This window comes from Plectropomus leopardus, chromosome 7, assembly GCF_026936395.1.
Source record: "Plectropomus leopardus strain MGB_pleo_1.0 chromosome 7, ASM2693639v1, whole genome shotgun sequence".
Lineage (NCBI taxonomy): Eukaryota > Metazoa > Chordata > Actinopteri > Perciformes > Serranidae > Plectropomus > Plectropomus leopardus.
In genome coordinates this window covers 23518914-23540282 of record NC_142182.1, presented here as the reverse complement: position 1 = coordinate 23540282, position 21369 = coordinate 23518914, and the positions used below count along the sequence as shown (strand labels likewise).

Here is a 21369-nt window from a genome sequence, read left to right as displayed (position 1 = left end):
AAACAAGGCACTGAGATTTAGAAGACAGTCTCAGTCTCTCTGACTAAAATCAATATTCTTCCCACCCTGATCAGCAGCTAAAGTCTAGTAAGTAAATCTAGTCAATCAAATTTTTATGGAAATCAGACAAAATCTATCCTAGTTTTTGAGACACTGCGCTGATAGAATAACATAACACATAACTTACAAACATGTAACAACATGCATGAACTTAATCAGCTGATGGTGGCTAACATTGTTTAGAGAGGCCGTTTAAGTCAGAGCGAGAGGTTTTGTGAAGGTGTGCATATTTTGGAGTGACGCAGCTGATCATATTCTGTAAACATGCTCTCAGTTCTGCAACATGATCGAGCTTAAATTCATTCAGCGACCGCTCAGTTTATCGATTATTTGATTATTCGATGGGCAGAAAACGAATCAGCAACTATTTGAGAATGAATGACTTATTTCAGTCTTTTAATGGAGCCGTTTGAAGGATTTGTCGGCATCTCACAGTGAGGTTTGCTTCCCACAAATCTTCAAACAGGCAGCACAGATTTATACAATCAACAGTTTCACACAAGATTAGTGTCATCAATTCAGTATCGAAACAAATGTTCCTGTTCTGTTCCTTCGACCTTTGACTTTCTGGATATAAAATGTCATCACTTCATCATTGAGGACATTTGTGTTAAGTTTTGTCATAATTAACGAGTGTATTCTGTTATGTTTTCTGAGGTCACAGTGACCTTGACCTTTGACCACCAAAATCTACTCAGTTCATAGTTAAGTCCAGGGGAACACCTGTGCCAAATTTGAAGAAATTCCTGCAGGGCATTAAAATAATGCATTTGAGAGAGTGAGACGTATGTGCCAACAAACACGATGCTTCTGTCCGCAGCCGTCACCAGTCTGTGGTCATACACAAGAGCAACTGTTTCCTTTTTATGTCATTGTTAATTGAATATCTCTGGGTTATGTACTGCGGGTCAAAAAGACAATTTGAAGACATCAAATTAGAAAAACTGTGATGGTAATTTTTTCCTCTACTTTAAAAAACAACAAATTTAACAATTTTATTACAGATTAATCAAAAATACTAATTATTAGTTCACGTGATGATGAAAATAATCAATAAGTGCAATCCACAAGGGAAAAATAATTAAGCAAAACAGAAGGGAAAGCAAGCACGACAAGGGAGAAAAGGACGCTTTTGACAGTTCACCAAAAATAACCTATGAGTCAAAAAGGTTATAAAAGGTTTCATTAATTCTAAACTAGAAATGCATCTGAGGAGAAAAGCTTCAAAATGTACTTCTCTCTTTTGTATTGTAAACCAGGAAAACCTACAACATGCACGTTCACACACTCAAGCAGCAAGGATTTGGATTTAGACTTAGGTGCATTCATATCAATAAACACGGACCCTAAACTATCCGCAATTCCCCGTTGATCAGATTAGTTCTCACACATGCACACATTATATCAGCATTAGGAGCTGAGAGCGATATAAAGCTTTATATAATGTAATCAGACTGTGAGCACTTCATCTAATCATCTAAAAAATAAAAAAATAAAAAATCTCCAGATTAATCTCAAATAATTAAACAACAGCGAGGGGTGCATGAAAACACATTCATAAAGACAGTAAATACACTACGATACTGGAATCATAGCCTTTGACATGAAATTACTATGTTTCTGCCCCATCAACAACTGAAATGCTACCTGTCCCTCACTGGGCTGAGAACACATTTGGTGTTTTGAAACGTTTTCATTAACTGTGGAAACATTAATCGCTGGCTTAAAATCAACATTCAACGTTAAGTCAACTATTTTTGTTGTCGTCGTTTTACCGGAAATCGACTTTAACTGTTCAAAAACACCCGAGAGCATTAATTTACTCATCATCCTCAAACATATCCGAGTTGCAATCATGGCGAAAATTCGGCAAAGCTGGAAAAAGAAAAACTTTCACACATTTTTGTAATGTAAATTTACTCAGGTACTATACTTGAGTACAATGTTGACATATGTGTACTTTACTTGAGTATTCCCATTTTCTGCCACTTTATACTTCTACTATACAACACTTCAGAGGTAAACAATGTACTTTTTACTTACTGTATTTATTCGACAGCTTTAGTCACAAGTTAATTTTTGAATAAAAACATGTGATACGCTTATATATGATGCACTATTAGACTACTATTTTACCCAGCAGTATACAACAAAGAGCGGGCCAAGCAGGCACAGACCCAGGGGCCCGAAATGTTAGGTGGATATTTTTTTAAATTTCTGTTTTCATTCCTCATTGTTATATTGTTGTTGAGTAATTCTTACATTCTCCAGCTGTAAAAAATTTATAGCTACACAACAAATAAGTTTTGATGTTTTGTCTACTAAAACTCCCGTTACACATCTACAGCCTGGTGCCTGTTCATCTAAATTTGACTAGCTATCGATTCAAAATCCCAAAAAGTTCATGTCTTTTTATTACGAGGCTTAAACATATTTTGCAGCCCCAGTCAGCTTCTTTTTTTTGGCTAAAAACATCTATTTTAATAAAGTTGTCGATCCCTGATCTCAACATCAAGGCCACCAGGACGTTTCTGATTGATTTTTATTTAAAGATCTCATTTCTTCCCTGAATGTGAGTCCTCTCTTTCTCTACATTCAACAGTTCACAGACACACAGACCTAGACAGTTATTTTTTTGCGTGGTTAATATTTGGAAGTTGTCTATTTTCGTCCATCCTCCCTGGCAGCGCTGCCGTCACTAACACACGTTTTCCTCCTGATGCAAAAATGAAAAAACAGGCAGCCGACTGCTAATCTGCTAAATCAGGCCTGATCTTGTTCAATAAAGCGATTTGGGGAACAAAATTAGATGGATTGGGCAAAACAATGCTGCTCTCTGTTTGCTCCCTTTAGCCTAAGCTAAGGGGGCCAAGTTCAGGCTTTAGAGCGTGTGTTCACTGAGCGACAAAGACAAAGCCGGGGTCGAGAGTTGCGGGGTGAAACAAATGTGCAGCTCCACCTGCAGCTCGCTGTGCAGTGAAATTCTACACTACGATATATCATAATCTAGTGTCACGCTCACATATTTAGACATTTACAAACGTACATCCATGTGATGAAATGCTGCACAGCTCTATGCATGTATTTTAGCTACTGGGCTTTAACTGGAAATGCTGGGAGAAAAGAATGAACCACCATAAATAAAAATGAACATGGTGCTTTTGTTTGACGATATTTAGTGATGTCAGCCCACCTTCACCGCAGTGGATTTTGTAACCTAATTGGACGTGGTGCCATTAGACGATTTCAGATCCTGATCCAGTGTTTGTGCCGGACTCTTTCCCAACACTAACAGAGCCGTGGTTTCTTAATATGCTGCTAACAATCCTGCCGTTAATGCTGATCTGGCACTGGAACAAGTGGGACGACTGTGACGCCACGGTTGTGCAGATTTTTCTTTGCAATTAGAGTGGCCCTTAATGCAATGAATCAAGCCGTAGATGTATATGAATACAAATGATACGTCGTAAAATAACGCGGCTGTATGGATAAGTATATCATCAGAATACGGTTTGTACTTCCTGTAACTAAAACTTTTCATCATTTTAACACAAATGTAGTTCATCAATTTGTAACATTTCAATAACGCGCAACACAGCAGTGATGTAATTTCACATATCCAGGGTTCCCACACATTTAATTTTTTTCCCTTAGTTTTCAAGGACTCAAGGACTGCAGGAAACACCACAAACACTGCCACTCTACGGGATTATTCATAGCACATGAAAACTGGGAACGTTTTCCATTTGTATCAATCGGCAAATAATTTGACATTGCGCGGCCTCATTGTGCATCACAGTGTTGATGCTAAAACGATATAACATGCTGCTCTAACGTGATATCAGAGCTACGTTATGTCCGCACCCATCACACCCTGGACATTTCCTGTTCAAACTGCTGCCTTCAGGCTGACGTTTCAGGTCCGCAAGAACAAGAACAAATAGACTCAAGAACAGTTTTTACCCAACAGCAATAACTGCACTTAACACTGCCAAAATTTTGAAATAATCTATGCAATGTCATGAAGATGAATCGTGCAATGTTTACCTGCAGAACGTGATACGGTATGAATGGTTTGAGGGTGTTTTTTTCTAGATCTTTTAAATCTGTCGCTTATATATATATATTTTTTTTAAAATTTATTTATTGAATGTGCTTTGCACTTTGCAGGACTGCATCCAATTTCGGTGTAAGGACAATTAAGACATTTATTCATTATTCATTCATTCATTCATTCATTCATTCATTTAACCACCAACTTAAACTTAAACATACGTCACATTCACTCACTGAGGGCAAACAAAGTGATAGTTTTTCATTTGAACAGGATGCCATTTTATTAGGACATTTTAAGAGTAACTGCAGCAGTTTTAGCTAGTTTTTAAAGTTGTTTCCCTTTTGCACGGTGAAAAATATTTTATAACTGTAACTTTCTCATAGCAGCCACATTTCAGTCGTCTCCGTGTCAGAGACAATTTTAAAACAACTGAAAAATACAGCAGTGTTTTCCAAAATAGCTCCATCTGTAGCCTTAGGGTCACTCTTATGTCATATTTTTAAACAGTTTTAAGAAACTTTCAAATAAGAGCAAATACTGATTGAGCTCTAAACTCACTTCGTGAGTTCATAACCCCAAACATTAAGAGCACTGACATTTATCACCCTATAAACATCATCCAATCTGTCAAAACCAACAACTCTGCAGGAAAATGTCTGGTATCACAGCAGAAACAACAAAAAAATGCTGTTAAGAACTCCAAACATGTTTAACATGTTAATAAGTAATAAGTTAACGTTTTCATTTCGGCAAAAAAAATGACCCATTTTCTTTTACTTGCATTACTTTTCATTCAGACTTAATTCACTCTCTGGTTGCTTTTTTCACATTTTTTTTTTTTATCTGAATCTGCTCTGATGACTCTGAATCACCATGTAATGTAATCTTCTGAGGTATTTTACTTAGGTCATAAATACTTTCCTCTCATTGGCTGTCAGCTGTGACATCATCCGGCCAGTACTCGTCGTGCATGTAGTGGTTTGAGGAGGCGAAGCTCGGCTCACGCGGAGCGTCGTCGGCCCTCAGCTTGTTCTGCAGCTCCTGCTCCCACTCGCCCTCCACCAGCTTGTACAGATCGAGGGCGGCCAGAGCGTCCTCGACGGAACAGTGACCCCTCCTCCCCACCTGTGCAGGTAGACACAGACGCCATCAGTGTGGTTAAAAACACTCCAAACTGCAATCAGACTTCAAAAAAGTGTCTCATTTGACTTGTTTTGTTTGTATGGAAGATCCAAATAAAAACAAAAATAAACAGAAAAATGTCTTTTTTTAAACAATTTTTTAACTGAATTTACAGAACAATTACTGTATTGCAATATGAAACTTTATATACAGAAATCGATTATCTTGGCCATATTGCCAAACTCTAGCAAGCTTCAAATAAAATCAACACAGTAAACTGGATATGTGTAAAAGGGTACAGAGTCACCAAAAGCAAAAATCACGAGCAGGACTGCTCGTCCACGGTAACAACAACACATCAGGAGATTTATGATAGGCACTTCAAATTTGGTTATTTGATAACTGTCTGTCTGTCTGACCAAGATAAATTGCGTATTAAGCAGCAGATTTCAGAGCAGAGAAATAAACCTGTCAGTGCTCTCTGGTGGACAAACATCATAATTACACTTTAAACTACATCCCAGATGTCTTTTGTTTCACTGTACTGCAGTTACTAATCAGTCCTTATACGTGATACAAATATATATCTGTAACTGGATAATATAAGTCAGTGATTCTGGCCATGTATCAATTGGGTTTTGGTACCCAATTTACCGGCATTTTAAATGTCAAATTAAATGTTTTAATGCTGTTCTTTGACGTACACTTTCTGCTTTGAACAAAAGCAGACAGACTTTGTCTCAGCTGATGAGGCAACTGGTTCAAGAGCTTTTTAACAAGTTTATGACTTTTCACTTAAGATTTCTCTGGCCACGATGTGTTTGATTCTGAGGGACACAACGTCCTTACACACGTTTGTGCTGCAGGTCTCTCTGTAAGAGTTCTCATACAGAGCTCCTCGACACACTGCAAATAGCCCGTTTGGTCCATTACTGCTAAAACAGATGAGATAAACTAACTTTAGAGTATGTGGGAACCCACATCTCTGCAAGACTTTTTCTTCATAAGTTGGGTCTTAACCTTGAGAAGTTCAAGTTTGCACGAAAAGAAATGTTAATGCACATTTTAAAAAAACAAACAAATTTTAAGTCATTTAAATGAAAGCCTTATTAATCATCAGTCTATGGAAACAAAAACCTGTGACTTTGTCATTTTAAAGCAGAAATAAGAATTTATAAACAAGAATCACATAATAACAGTGCATCAGGTGTGAAAAGTCTCACCTGTATCCTTCTGTTCAGCAGCTTACTGGCCAAAATTTTAAGGGAGAGGCAGCGTTCACGGGGGAAACCGGCCAACCGGCTGAGGTGGCGCGTTGTGCATGTGTCCCTGACCATGTGACCCGGATGGAGCATGTCCAACACTTCAAAGTCATTGTAGACGGAGTGACCGACAACCACTTTGCCCTCAAGTATACTGAGGATCTACGGGAGAGAAGCCACGCAAGCGCAGAGGAGGACAAATATTAATTTACCCGACATTGATAACCATGAATGATTTGAAATGTCAGCTGCGTTCAAACCTGGCAATTCAAACCAGATTTTAATATACTGGAGCTTAATGAATAATTTAAATGAAGAGACAGCGCAGAAGGCATCTTAAATAATTCCCAGACCCGTCCTCAGGCAGAGCAGGATTTCTACATTCAGAGCGACTCTTTAAAGCTGCTCTACAGCTTCACATTTTTCACTGTTACTTCCCCTCAGGTGATTTCGGCCAGATAAATTCATACCGTTTCATTACTTAGTTAGCTCCAAACTTTAAAGTAACATGCCGTAGACCTTTCATACAAACAGTGCTAAATGTTCCAATAAAATGATATATTTAATAACATGGGTGAAAATGACCTTCTTTTGACACATATGCTTTTTGCATAAACAAAAAGATGAAAATAGCCAACTACCTTTGTGAAGAATAAAACTACTGCTGCAACAATTAGTCGATTATCAGTTAGTTGATCAACAAAAGTATCCGTCAGCTATTTCAATCATTAAATCTTTGGGATTTTTTTTAAGCAAAAATGAAATATTTAAAGATGTCATGATCCTTAAATGTGAGAATGTGATGCTTTTCTTTGTCATACGTGGTAATAAACTGAAAAGGTTTTGATTTTTGGACTTTTGGTTGGATAAAATACATTTTGGGCTCCACAAGGCCTATTTCACAATTTTCATACATTTTATTGCAAAATTAAAATAATGGGCAACAAATCATGAAATAATTGATATCTGAAACCCTAAATATTCTGGTTACCAACTGTTAAATTCCATCTCAGCATAATGAAAAGGGATTCAAAAGCAGCTTATTATGATCGATGAATTTGCTCGGCGGTCGTCACTGCAGATCTACTGAAACCATTTTCATTTCATTTCATTTACTGGCAGCACTTTAACACGGCACAACAGAGGTGTGCTGAATAAGCTCTTCGGTGCTCGTCTGTGTTCACTTTGGACTGACACAGCAGAGAAAATTATGAATGCATGCTCATTTAAAGCCTTCACTTTTGAAGCATTTCAACTGAAGACGCATGTGTGTGTCTACCTCCCCATGTATGAACAAATGCATAACTATCTGTTTGAATATGCTGACCGTTTGGCAGGAAGATAACTTAAATAAGGCCTGACAACAGTGAGTTATCTTGCATTCTTGTTCAAAACAGAGGAGCATGTTGGGAAATAACTATATAGTATATGGATGACTGAAAAAAAAGTTTATTTAACTCAAACTAAACAACTCTGCATTTACCAACACTTTTTGTACTAAACTCACTTCCTACAGTGACTTTAATGAAGATTTTGGGGGAGGAGATAATCAGAAAATCAATGAGATCTTAGAACCATAAGTGGAGTGGGCCTCACCTCCTCCCTGGCCTGAGCAAAGGGGACGGCGTTGTCCAGGTGATGCCTCCTGATGCCGCTCCAGCGAGTCCTGTAGTCTGTGACGGGCTGACACGGTTGCACATATTTATCATACAATACGTTGCCATGATAGTCCAGGATGCTGCAGCGGGCCAGCTCGCTGCGGCACCCGCCAGGCCCCGTCCCAACCATCTCACAGTCCAACGCCACCACCGTGGTCGGGCACGAGCTGAGACATGGTGAGCTCCGACCGCTGGCCGGGGGACTTGTCTCAGAGGAGAAACCACTGTCCACCTCCCAGCTGTCTCTGAGAGCCGCAAGCAAACTGTGTCGCTCAGAGGCTTTCAGCTCAGAGAGTCCAGGTTTAGACACGTTAGTGCTTTTGTTTTCAGGGTTCAGAGTGTTTGCGTGGCTCGATTTTGTTTTTTTCACCAGTTTATCTGTATCCAGTGGTTCATTGTGGTTATCTATTGTTTTCCTCTTCACATTGGCAATAATGACCTTCTGCTGGCATTTCTTCCTGACTCTGGCGCTCTCCATGGCGTGAAGCATCATGGACTTCTTACACAGATACCGATAGTTGCTGAAAAGCCCCCACGAGGCCGCACTATTCATTTTTGACATCTCTGCCAGCATCAACAAATGAAACCGGTCCTGCTGTCATTTTCTGAGGGAAAAAAAACCAAACATCAACATCCTTATTATTTTTATTATTATTAGGAAAGAAATTCAATGTCTTGTTTCACTATATTATAATTACAGAAAAGAAAGAAAAAAAAAGAGTACCAACACAAGCAGAAAAAAAACAAAGAAAATCAGAAAACAAATCAGTGGGTGATCACTGCTATACACTATGCAGAATGACATTTCTTATTGTCACTGGGGTTGTTGCATAACCTTAGCTCTTATCTCAGTGAGTGTGCACATGCAAAGGGTAACATACATAAAGTGCACTGCTAATGAGACCATTCTTAGACAATAAAGATGAAGGACATTGACAATAGATACAATGTTAACAGATGTTTTTATAAATCTTTATATGTTAACAGGTCACATGGCAGTGATCACATCAGTGATTTTAAGAGACAGCCGGTGACTGACAGCAACAACTTACAACACGCCAATTCTGTGGGACTATCGTGTTTGATCTGTGAATTTAACAGTCATATGATCCTATTAACAAACAATGCCACCAAACTCCATTCAAAATTCTCTCGGTTTAATGTTAGGTTCCTTATCGGCCAATATTTTGTACTTAATCTAGCCTAAAATGTATTTAACCATCGCTAGACTTCAGTGGTGCATTTAGTACACTTGCAAACTTACTATAGCTTAATTTACAATCCACGTTTACAGCAAACAAGGATGTCTGCCTTCTCGTGCAGGCTGTGATGGGAGGTAACGTGAGCGAACAACGAGGCCCAACTATTGCTTACAGTTATCTATTAAGACGTGCTTGGTGAGTTGCGATTAAGCCGAATTAAACACTAACCCTAAAGATTAAAGGAAAAGCTCGGACTCATGTTTTATGGAGTGATTAAGTTTGTCGAGAACTAACACCATCTATAATTGGCAGATATTTCAACGGAGTTTGGTGGTCAGTTGTGAGGAACCGACTGACATTTGGCTAGCTAAAGAGAGCTACGTCAAATAAGACACTAAACGTCAATCCTCGAAGAAAAACGTTATGTAAGACTATGGCGACGAAAGACACCATGACAATAAAAAACAATATTCGACTGTCAAAAAGATGTGAGTTAATATTTGCGACATTACCTTCTCTGGTAGTACTCAGGGTAGCACGTGTACAGTCAGAACGTGCCTGGACTAGTCTGCTCTGCTCGCCGTCTGATTGGCTCTTTCTCTTCTTCGCTTACTGTTATTACAGGAAGCTTTCAACTCCCAAATATCTACAGAGTCGCCGCCTATTGGTCAGATGCGCTGTTGCCCAAAATAATGTTCCACAGACGCAACATAATTTAAAATTTAAACACGCGAACAACAGTAATCATAACCATTTGAAATCAGATTTTTCCCAAATTAACTAATTAGACATTTAAGATTTTTTCAACTATAGTGTGCAGCCAAGTTCCATTCACAAAAAACGGAACTGCACCTGACCTGATGGACCAAAAAAAAAACAGCAACAATAAAAAGAAGAAAAGCCTCTTTCTGAATTTATCCCTTAAAACCCAAGTGAATTTGCTGAATTTCGTAGAAAAAAAACAAGGAACAAGACAATGAGCAACTTAAGAAGAAATAACCAAGAAATTTGCAAGAAATTTGTAAAAAAATAAATAAATAAATAAAAACTGAAAAAGGAAAGAAAGGAAAGGAAAACATAATAACAAAAAAGCAAGAAAATGACCTGGAAAAAGCTCTTAAATTACCATAGTTATTCTGTAGCATCATTATTAATTATCATATATAATTGTGATAATTGTAACCACTGTTTCCTGGACATTAAAAGTAGTTTTCTAAATGTACAAATATCTTGCATTTTTCAGAATATTTCTTGACAAGTTGCTTATTATCTTATTCCCCCCATATTTTTGTAAAGAAATCAACTAATTGCTCTCGGTTCGAAGGTTTTAACACTTGTGAAAGAACACTGATGTCAGTCCAGATTTCACAGGGTTAAACACGATTCTTTAAAAAGACGTTTGATTTAAATGTACTGACAGTTTTATATAAGGCCCAAAAATTCAGACAAATAAGTTGAGCATAGTTGGTCTAATTAATGTGAAACTTATTACATTATGGAAAAGGTCTTAAGGCACCTAAATGACAAAATATTAAAAACTGGATGAACTCTATTACGCATTGCTTTGTACTATTCTTTTCTTTATCCCTTCAGTTAGGTGCAGTTTTTTCTCACATCCACAAAATTTATAACAAATGCTAAAAAATAAAAATGATCAGTCGATTGACAAAATAAACATTGCTGTTATTCAGGGTCATAGTGATCTGGAGCCGATATCAGCTCTGCACCAATTTCGAATAACTTAATAATTGTTCTTCTCTAAACTTCTCTAAACATGGCAAGCTTAAAAATTATTTTCCCCTTTTCTCTGTTTTATATCATAAATTGCATATCTTTGGGTGGAAAGGTTTTGTTTGTAAAACAAAATGTTACAATTAAGATTAAAATGTTAAAAAATGTATGTTTATAGTGATACACATCTTTTGCGTAAACACAAGGCTGAGGGAAGCCCCCTCAGTTTTGAGATTTATTAAGGGGGAAAAAAACTAAACCTAAGATTCTAAAATGTAAAGCTTTTTTTTTACTTTTCTTTGTTTCATATCATTATAAATTAATCACCTTTAAGTTTCAGACTGTCTTTTGAAAATAACAAGATATTTGTAGACCTTAGAAACGGGAAACTTTTGGACATTTTTTTTTTTTTTGCCATTCTGTCATTATATAGACCAGTAATCAATAACCAATAATCTGTTAAATTAATAAAACTTCTTACAGATTAATCAGTAGTTACAGCCCTGTATGTCTGTAATCAGTAATGTCTTGATGCAGTATTAGGAATTACAGGAAAAGTTGCCATTTCTGTTCATGAATGAAGATCACACAGCTGGATTTGGTTTTGTGGGCCTTTTTATTTCACAATCCTTCCAAATGTACAAAAACAAAGACGTGTTACAAAAACAAACAGAAAAAAAAAAAAAGGAAGTCACCATTACCATTATCCCCTGTGACGACGACAACAACAAAAACCAAAGCGACAGATGACGGGAGACTGGTGTCAAACCAAAGTGCATCAGCCTGAGGTGTAGTAGACAGACCAGGGGAAATAAAAATCTCAATTTTCAAAAGCCGTCCCCTCTTCCCTAAAAATTTGTTTTTGTTTTTAAACATTGGGCAGGCCCTGGCCACCACCTCTCCACCTTCCACAGTTTTCCCAGAGCAGCGGAGGACCTAAAGGGAGGGCCGTGTCTTTTTCGACTTGGCCTCAGAGCATTCGGTAGTTCACTAAGAGAGTGGAATATAATTTAGTTCTTTCTTTGCATGGATTTCCCCAATCTTCCTCCTCCTGTTGTGGCGGGGGCGTTGAGTTCCTGTTTGGAGCTTTTATAGCTCTATCTTGTCGTCGTCCTTCTTCTTCTTCTTCTTCTTGGTCTCTTCCTCCACCACCAAGGGGTTTGAGGCCTCCCTCTTCAGGTAGGAGATGAAGTCGCTCACCTCGCGACCTCCCTTCAACACGAGCAGAGAGACGGGAGCGTTAGCAGAGCGGATACAAAAATGAACTGTTTCAATGATCATTTCAAATCGATTCTCACCTCGTATTTCTTTGGGCTCATCTTGCGTCCGGCTGGGGCGAAGTAAAGTGTGGGGAAACTGGAAAAGCAAAAGTTTCGATAAGAGATCGGTAAGAATTCGTGGCATTAACATGTCGTACTTAACCATCAGGCAGTGTTGTTCCCTTTTATTCGAAATCTGCAATCACAGTGAGCAAGAGGCCAAAAATGACTCCTTATCTGGAGTTCCTACGCCCATGAACAAAAGTTTACTTTGAGCGAGACAGGCATCAATATTTGGGAGTTTAAAAAAAAATCCAAAAACAATACCTTGGCCAATAGTAATAAAAACTATTATTATAAACTAACTAAAAAAACTAAAACTAAAAAAAAATTAACACATAAGCAAAAAATCGTGATACACGTACCTGATGGTAATTAGGTATTTTTCAACCTGGACCCTATTTTCCCACATTTTATGGTCTAAGTGACTAATGGGAACAAACATTTTTGAATCTGGTCCAGTACTGAGCAGGAGCGCTGCTCTGTAATCCCTCTGGGCATGTGTTCACCATCAACTTATGACAACTAAAAGAGCATTTTTTTGCCACTGACTTTGTTTTGACCTTTTGTGTAACCAGAATCAGCCCCAAAATTACCTTCACTAAACCCGCCAGTCTCCATTTAAATAAACAGTCATTTTAGCATGTATGGAGCCAGCATATTTTCACATCTAACTGGGCGAATTAAGGGTTTTTTTTTTCAACCAAACCAGAGTTGGTGATTGTTGGAATAACAGAGAGACGAACGAAGGCGCTTTGTCTAAGTTGTACTTTATTTCAGTGGACTTTGAATTTAGTTTGTTTTGCCGTGGTAAAATTGCTGTCTATTTAAACGGAGTCTGGTGGCCAATATCAGGGCTGTTTCTGGTTTAAGGATTTTGCTCTTCAACAGAAAGAGTCCATCTCTGTAGGGCTCCTTTCCATAATGTTTTCCCACGGTAAAATATCTGAGTCTGTCAGCGGCAAAAACAACAAACAATGTAAATTATGCCCAGTTACCTGTTAAAGAATCGTACTGAGCCGCACACTTTAAAGGCGAAAAATGTGCTTGTCACCACGCTCTGATGGAGGAACATCATCAGAGTGACAGCGTCCCTGTTTTTTTCAAATTTCTTCAAACCTAATTTGACATTGCTGTGCTTAAATTCCTTGGTATTTATTGGCCGACATACAAAGCGATATATCTGCAACACCCTGATATATCCGCCTGGATGTTTAAACCTCAAAGAACTTTCATATCAGAGACGCATTTTCAGGAGTGTCGCTCCATCATTCAATTTCGAAGGGACGTGGCGAGCGACATTAATAAGTCCGGGTGTTAGAATTTGAAAATGTTATGTTCTTTTGTTTGGTTTAAGGGGAAACTTGCATATTACGCTGAAATAATGGCGACTCACCCGCTGACTTCATATGGAGATGGCACATCGTTAGCTGTGGCGTCCATCTTGGCAATGACGACGTTGGGATCACCGGCAAGCTTCAAGGGCAGAGGAGACAAACTGTTAACTGTTTGAAAGCTTGTTGGCAAAATCTACTTCTAGACAGTCTGTCAGTTTTCTGCTGGACAAAGCAATCCCGACAACAGCCAAACCAACGTTTATCTCAAGGCTTGTAAAACAGCACTGGCATAAAATGTTTTTTTTTTTTTTAATGGGTTATAGAAATGATTTTAAAAAATATAAAAGTACGGAGCTAAAACTAATGAATAACAAATCATTTAACTGTTTCTTTATGCCAAGAGTTTGATGCTGTTTAATCTGCTCTCTTATGGTAAGTTGACGTAAACACTTTAAGGGTCGACCGATACCGATTATTAGTAGTTTATGTGACCAATAACTGATATTTGGAATCGATATGCATTCACATTAAAAATGAAAATCTTTCTGTCAATATTTAACTCCAACACTGACCTTGTTTAAATGCCTTTGGCAAATGTTTAAGAAAAACTGAAACTTTCAACATCACATACAGCAATTTCCCGGCAAGTCAAATGAAGCTTTGAATGAAAATGAATAAATAAAAATAGCTCCCTGAGGTTTAACAAAGTAAAAGCTCATCCCAATCAGACATTTTCTTTGCACTTTTTAATTAAGCAGATTAAATTATTTGTCGACCCCTTTAACAGTTTGCTTCAAGCCATTTGTTGGTTAAGGTCACTAAAATGCTGCTTTCATTCAGAGTGTTGTCTCCGTTGGCTCACCTTCTCTCCCAGCTCGTTGAATTTGGGCTCCAGGTTCTTGCAGTGTCCGCACCACGGAGCGTAGAACTCTATCAGCACATCTTTGCTGTCGTCGTTGACTATGGAGTCGAAGTTCTCAGCCACGACGACCTGAAAAAACAAAAGACAGACGTCACGCATTTCCACATTATGGTTTGAAGAGTAGCTTTATCTTAACTTTGAGTCCCTCTTTAAGATAGTTTTTGAAGTCGTGACTGCTTTAACTTTACTTTTATACTTTGTTAGCAGCATCCGATGCTTGTCAAAAATCAAAACTGTACAAATCCGTGAAGGCAGCAATACTCTTAAAATGTTACATTTTGATAGACAGATAGATACGTGATGGTTAAAAAAAAAAATCTGTATTTTCTACGGTATTTTAATTCTACAAAGTTTTAGCTACATATCACGTTTAGTAACGTTTTTCATGCTTTACTGCAAAAACAAAATATAAGATCTTGGTGGAAGCTCTAAATCATTCAAATATACATTTTTGTAGCCAGGCAACACAAAACTTGAGACAGACTAACACCCACAGAGGTGTGGGGCTGAAGGACTAAGGACTTTTGTGTATATTCTCATAGCCATTACAATTATTAAATGTCATTAGTTTTACACAGCAGGAGTGTACCTATTACACATAAGGTATGAAAATGCAGGTGCAACACTTGAAAACTTTTCCCTGGAAAATCAAGAGGTCACATCTGGAATAAATAAAAATACAAAACAACACGGCACATATTAAAAGAAAATTAGGAAGTGTTCTCAATGTTTCATCTCACCTTGACGGGTCCGTCATTATTCTCTGGGATGGGCTCTGATTTGAGGTAACGCTTCAACTTGCCGTCAAAGTAATCCTCCAGGAAGCGCTGCAGAGCTTTTCCATCCGTACTGTTAGGATGACAAAAACAGAAGTTATTTAAGTAAAAAGCAGGGAAATTGAATGTTTGGGGGGAAAAGAAAACACTAAATCAATACATTTTTTTAAGTTTTCACTTGGATTAGAAGCCATTTATCAGACTTTAATGTGAAAGTCCTCATTTTTCAGCTCCCACAGGCAAATGAAAATGAGTGACTTGTATTGTATTTCTGCTCATCTGTTCGTGGTTTAATACTCTGGACATGCACCTCCGCACTGTGTTTAATCTGCATTTACTTGTAGTTAGACAGTGACAGCTTACAGAGAAACATTTTTAGCTCAAACTTCTATCCAAAGGGAGGGTGCGTGTGTATAATTACATGATCATTTAATTAAACGCAAACGAGAAAAGTAGAATTCCACTTGACTTACGAGAACTCCTCGGTCATGACGTATTTGTCTCCCTTGCTGGTGCGGATGGCCACCAGAGGCACGTCTGAGCCTTCATCCAAGCCGAACTCTGACAGATCGTCCCTGAACGCACCCTTGTTAGCCACCGCAAAGTTCAGCTTCTTGCCCTGATCCAGGAAACTCTTGGCCACCTTCATCACTCTGTGAGATGTTGAAGTTTGGTTCATTTTAAAGGTCATGCTTTTGACATTGAAGATTGAAGTGGCATCTCATATCAAAGGCTTTATTTAGGGGGTGAAGCGTTTAGCTAAATCCAGCTCTGAGGGGGACAGAATTTGTGAAAGGTGAGGGGAAAACAACACGCAGTCTCCAGCCACTGTACAGTGATCTGAAGAACAACACTGGGGTGCGTTCAGAGACACGTACCTGTTCCTCCAGTAGTTGGAGCCCTTGGGGTTTCTGTGATAATCGACATCATAATAAGCCACGAGCAGGTCCTTCCCCCTCATTTGGTCTCTGTTGTCTTGTGTCATGTGGGGGCAGATTCCAAAGCTGAGATGAAAAAGAGAAAGTACAAATGAATTTATTTAGACGAGCATTTAAACCGACAAGCTGTACTCCATTAGCTGGTCATGTTAAAAACACACAGTGAGTGCCACCCATGATTTACAGCAAACAAGAGTGGAATCATTTCGTTTGTTTAAAAGGTTCAGATCTGAACACACCCTCCAGACCGGCATAATTCTGTTCTGCAGACACCTGCGTCGCAGTGTTTACACAAAAACCGAGGCTAGAGCAAAGTGAAAGTAAAAGTACAGTCAGTCCAGATATCGTGCATCAAGTGGAAAAAAAAAGTTACGGTGAGATTCCTCTACAAGCTTTGTCACATGACTGTCAGTGGTAACCGCATGTAACTGACACATGCATGCAACTACCTGTGCTTGAAATTCCAAATGAAAAGCTAAATACATGTGATATTTAAATGTGACAGCAGAAACATTTTAAAAAGCACTGCAAAGTAGATTCATTTTATGCCATCGACTAAAAACACAATAACACATAAAATGCACAAATATGTGTCTGTGTATTGAATGCATTAGTTCTATACGGGGCTGTGTCTGCAGGCCTGGAGACAGAAATTGGATAGCAGCTAAATCTGCCACAACACATCGCTAGTCCTTGTGTGAAATCTATTTTTTTAAATACATGGTCCCTGAAAAACAAACAAAACAAACAGAAACTTATATGCAAGGTTTCCCACACATTAATTTATTTGTGGCAGCCTGGCACAATAAAAGCAGCCACATTTTAATTATCTAATTTTACAGTTGGAGCATTCATAAGAGAGCTGCTGACACACACACACACACACACACATATATATGTCATTCGGTTGTTCATTGCACTGAACTCTGAGTGTGAATGTACTGTGGGCAGCAGAGACCCAGGCACAGTGAAAGTGAAACTTTTCATTGCACTAGTGCTTAATCATCTCGCCAGCAGCCGCTCCTCTCACCCATCGAGCTGATCAGAACAGCTCAGATTGCATCGACTTACAAATTGTCCACCCTGCTACTCAAAACTCCACAAACACCTACGCTGTGTTCACAGACCCAAAAAACCTCTCAAAGTTAAAGAGAGGACAGACGCTGATACACGAGGACACAACAACCGAAAAGAGGCGTCACTCTAATGCTCTACAGTCTTATCTGAGTAGTTTCAGTGTGCTCCTTGGATGATGATCATGAGCACTGTCAAAGCCTACAAACAACACGGGCTTTTCATTTTCCTTTTCTGTAAGAGCCAATCAATTACCTTTATGAAACCTCTGATGTCATGACACCAGATTACTATTATTTGTCATCACAATAACTGAACACCGTTCGTTGCAGCCTAAATGTACACATTGCTCAGAGCTGCGCGAGCACTGACTGTGTTTGCAGAGTGGACACCTCACCTGCCACACAAGGTCCTGTTGGCCCTTGGCCATGAATGTAAATATGTGCTGTTACTATGCAAGGTTACTGTGTGTGTTTCACAGGAAGTATTAGGAGATGGACGGAGATAACTGTCTCCACTCGAGAATCGACACTCACATGTTGTCCTGGATGAACCTCTTGATTTTGGCGCTGCTGTATTTGTCCTCACTGTATTTAACGGTGTTGTCTTCGAACTTGTTGTTGAGTCTCGGTGGGCGGAACAGGATGACTCCCCTGTACAAAGACAAAAAAAAAAAAACAGGAAATGTCACTTGAGTGAATGCAGCACTAAGAGCAGCTACACTGGTGATATAAAATGTATGTATGCAGCGCCAATTATGTGTTTATCGGTCACACTTCTCATGTTTTGTCTAAGTATATTGCCGTGTGCTTTTGTTGTTTTATTTTGAAATGTAATCAGGGCGTCCTTTTGAAAGACAGCTTGCTCCCAATGGCCTTCCCTGTTTAAATAAAGGTTTAAAAAATGTGTATGGATGCAAGTTATTGGACTTTTTTTTGGAAATGTCTGCTCCCAAGGACACAAAGCAGGAACGATGACTGGGCCAAAGGCAAAAAGAGCTGCTTACTCTCCATCGACTCCGTGGCTCTGGAGGAGAGCCTCAGAGTTGGTGTGGGCAAAGCGGTAGTTGTCCCTCAAGGCGCTGGCTGCCTTCAGGAACTCTGCCTGTGCTGTGCTCTTATCATCAGCAAAGAACCCTGGGAAGGAAAGGTGAATGGTGTTCGGATCAGGATGCGATCGCCACAATCCCACTGCTTCCAAATGTCACCAATAGCAACTGAAATTTAAACAGGAACTCACCAACAACACTTGCGTCTTGGTCTGAAATGAACTTCTCCAAAGCTGCTTCATCCTTGAGCTCCACTGAAGCTGGTCCAGCCTGCTTCTTCAGGAAACTGACGATCCCATCTACAGAGGGCAAGACGCAAGCAGACAAACAACACAGAGGGAGAAGACGGAGAGAGGAAGGAAAGATAAAAATGACCATGAGGTGGCAGGAACAAGCCGATAAACTGAATATTTTGACTAGTGTGAGGCATTTTAAATGCATAAATAAATGACATCAGAGGCAAATACCTGCAGTTCTGGGTCCATCATAGGGACCACTTTCCTCTCCATCCCTGAAGATCTTTAGGGTTGGGTAGCCATTGACACCATATTTGCTGCATGTGTTGCTGTTGGCTGTGCAGTCAACCTAAAAGGAAGAGAAAATCATTCACCCTCTGGAGAGACACAGGGAGTATGAGAGTACAGAGTGCAGAAAGTCATGCTGAAGTGGACAAAGTTAAGTGAACTGCATTATGTAATACCTTGGCCAGAGGGACGATGCCTTTCAGTTGAGTGGCAGCTTTCTCGTACTCAGGTGCTAGCCGTTTACAATGGCCGCACCTAACGGACAGAGTCAAACAGGAGAAGAAGTTGCAGAAAAGCTGTATTCAAGTTTCAGCGTGGCAAAGATCCTGAGGGGAATGATTTCACAGTGTGGAATTTGACACTTCTGCGTAATTCAATAGGAATTGCAAAAGACAACCAGTTTGTTTAGTGTGGAAGAAAAAATGTGAATCACAAGATTTAAAATAATTTATATTTAATGAGTTAGTAAACAATATAAAGGGTGCAACTAACTTTTACTTTCACTGACTGTGTTGATCATATGCTAATTTGTTTAGTCCTTAAAATACGACCCCCTCCCCTGATGAGTAATGAACAGTCCCTAAATATAGCTGTTTCAGCATAGACAATTTTAAACCAATATTAAAGATGGACCTTTTTCACTTGCTTTTACTTCTATGACTTAATTTCCCCCCCTTTTTTTGTTAAAGCTTCTTAGTTTTAGTCCTGCCTTCTATCTTTTATTGTATTACATGTTTATATATAATATTGCCTTTTATGAATCTACTACTTTTTAATCACGTAAACTTGTGCTGAGGCAGATCCTAACCTACCTGCCTTGACCAGAATGCTTTTTGGCTCAACTCCTGATGTTTTTAAATGTGCCTGACAAATAAAAATGACTTGACTTACAAAGTTGCCATCACAATTTTCAAAAGCCTCCCTTGGCATATTTCGTCTGTGTAATTGTGGAAAATCAAACGACTTTTGGTTTGTTATCACAGGCACCTGGGAAAAGCAGCAGATATTCACATTTGATCAGATGAACCTGTTTATATATGCGAAATGTTTAAACATTTCGACAAACACTATAATGATTAACTTCTATTTGGTTCAAGTTTGGCACAGTGGACCACGTCACAGTTTCTCTGAACCAATCAGACGTGGACACCAAAACTTCTCTGGCCAATCAGAGCGTTACAACGGTGAAGGGACACACCTCTAACTTCCTCATAGCCTCATTAGCACGCAGTTTCCATTGATAATGAACCAAACCACTTATGAATACCTGTCAATACTAATTGTCTCTAATTTTGGCAGTTTATTGTTTAATGTATTGTCAATCTGTGGCATTCTTTGAATCACTGGTTCACTTAAACAAAAACTATGAATCCAGCCAGTTGGCGTACGCCTTCCGTTTTTAGCTAACATGCTAACGTTTGGTCACTAGCCAATAAACCGAAGACAATTTGACATCACTGCTAATATTAGAGGCGAACATATGTTTGTGCAACTAATATAAATAATTAAATAGGTTCACTCGAGACGTGTTCACAGTGTTGTGAGTTCTGCAAGTGAACGTCAGTTAACGTTAGCTAAACTGTTATCCACGAAGCATGTAAGCTAGCGTTGAATAGCGTATTTCCCGTTTAGAGGCAGTTTGATTGCCCTAATACTCTTTAAAACGTCTAAAAAAAGACTCACCAAGGGGCAAAAAATTCCACAAGAGCGAGTCCATGATCTCCAATCTTGCTTTCGAAATCATCGTCCGTGTAGTCAAGCACATCACTGGCCCAGGTAAAGCCGGTGAGAGCGGCCAAAAAGATTACCCTCAACATCGCACACCGCACTAGCTTAAAAGTCTATTTCACTTTGTGTTTAACCTAGAAAAAAAGTTGCCCCTTCTTCAGCTCTTCGGCGACGTGAGAGCCAAGGCTGCAAACTGCTCAGACAGGGCCAAATGCAGTCTAGTCGATAGAGAAAGAGAAAGGGAGAGACGGAGAGGCGGTGAGGATGTTCACGCAGACAGCCGGACCTCTGCTAACCACAGTGTGGCAGCCTCCTATTGGTCCATCCAACGTGTCACTCTGCCTCCTTCAGCCAATCAGATGCGGCCAAACAAGATACAATCATCTCTAAACCAATCACAACACGACAAAATCAAAACTCCTCTATCGCATTCAATATCCATGTTACCTATATTAGGGACTGTTCTTTATTTGTAAGAGGAGGGGGGTGGCTGGCGTGTGACTTTTGTTTTTATTTTTACTCTTCCCCTAAACTGCAAATGTTTTCCCTTGAGCCTATGTGAGTAACTTGGGGCTATCTGCCCGACCCGCACTTTACCATCGTTTTTTTTT

The 21369-nt window shown here is 39.1% G+C and overlaps 2 protein-coding genes across 2 annotated transcripts; both read right to left on the bottom strand.

The window, feature by feature from the left end:
* Positions 1-4371: 4371 nt before the first annotated feature.
* isg20 (interferon stimulated exonuclease gene) lies at positions 4372-10012 on the bottom strand. Its single transcript, XM_042496353.2, has 4 exons — positions 9874-10012; positions 8098-8764; positions 6463-6663; positions 4372-5242 (listed from the first exon to the last, which is right to left on the bottom strand). Exons 2-4 carry the CDS (start codon positions 8731-8733, stop codon positions 5042-5044), a joined length of 1038 nt encoding a protein of 345 aa, XP_042352287.1. The 5' UTR covers positions 8734-8764; positions 9874-10012; the 3' UTR covers positions 4372-5041.
* A 1677-nt stretch (positions 10013-11689) lies between these two features.
* pdia3 (protein disulfide isomerase family A, member 3) lies at positions 11690-21017 on the bottom strand. Its single transcript, XM_042496246.2, has 13 exons — positions 20714-21017; positions 19207-19285; positions 18974-19091; positions 18698-18805; positions 18465-18594; positions 17995-18111; positions 16325-16450; positions 15920-16099; positions 15411-15519; positions 14611-14739; positions 13808-13887; positions 12391-12448; positions 11690-12304 (listed from the first exon to the last, which is right to left on the bottom strand). The coding sequence occupies exons 1-13, from the start codon at positions 20845-20847 to the stop codon at positions 12182-12184; spliced, it is 1491 nt and encodes a 496-aa protein (XP_042352180.2). The 5' UTR covers positions 20848-21017; the 3' UTR covers positions 11690-12181.
* Positions 21018-21369: the final 352 nt, after the last annotated feature.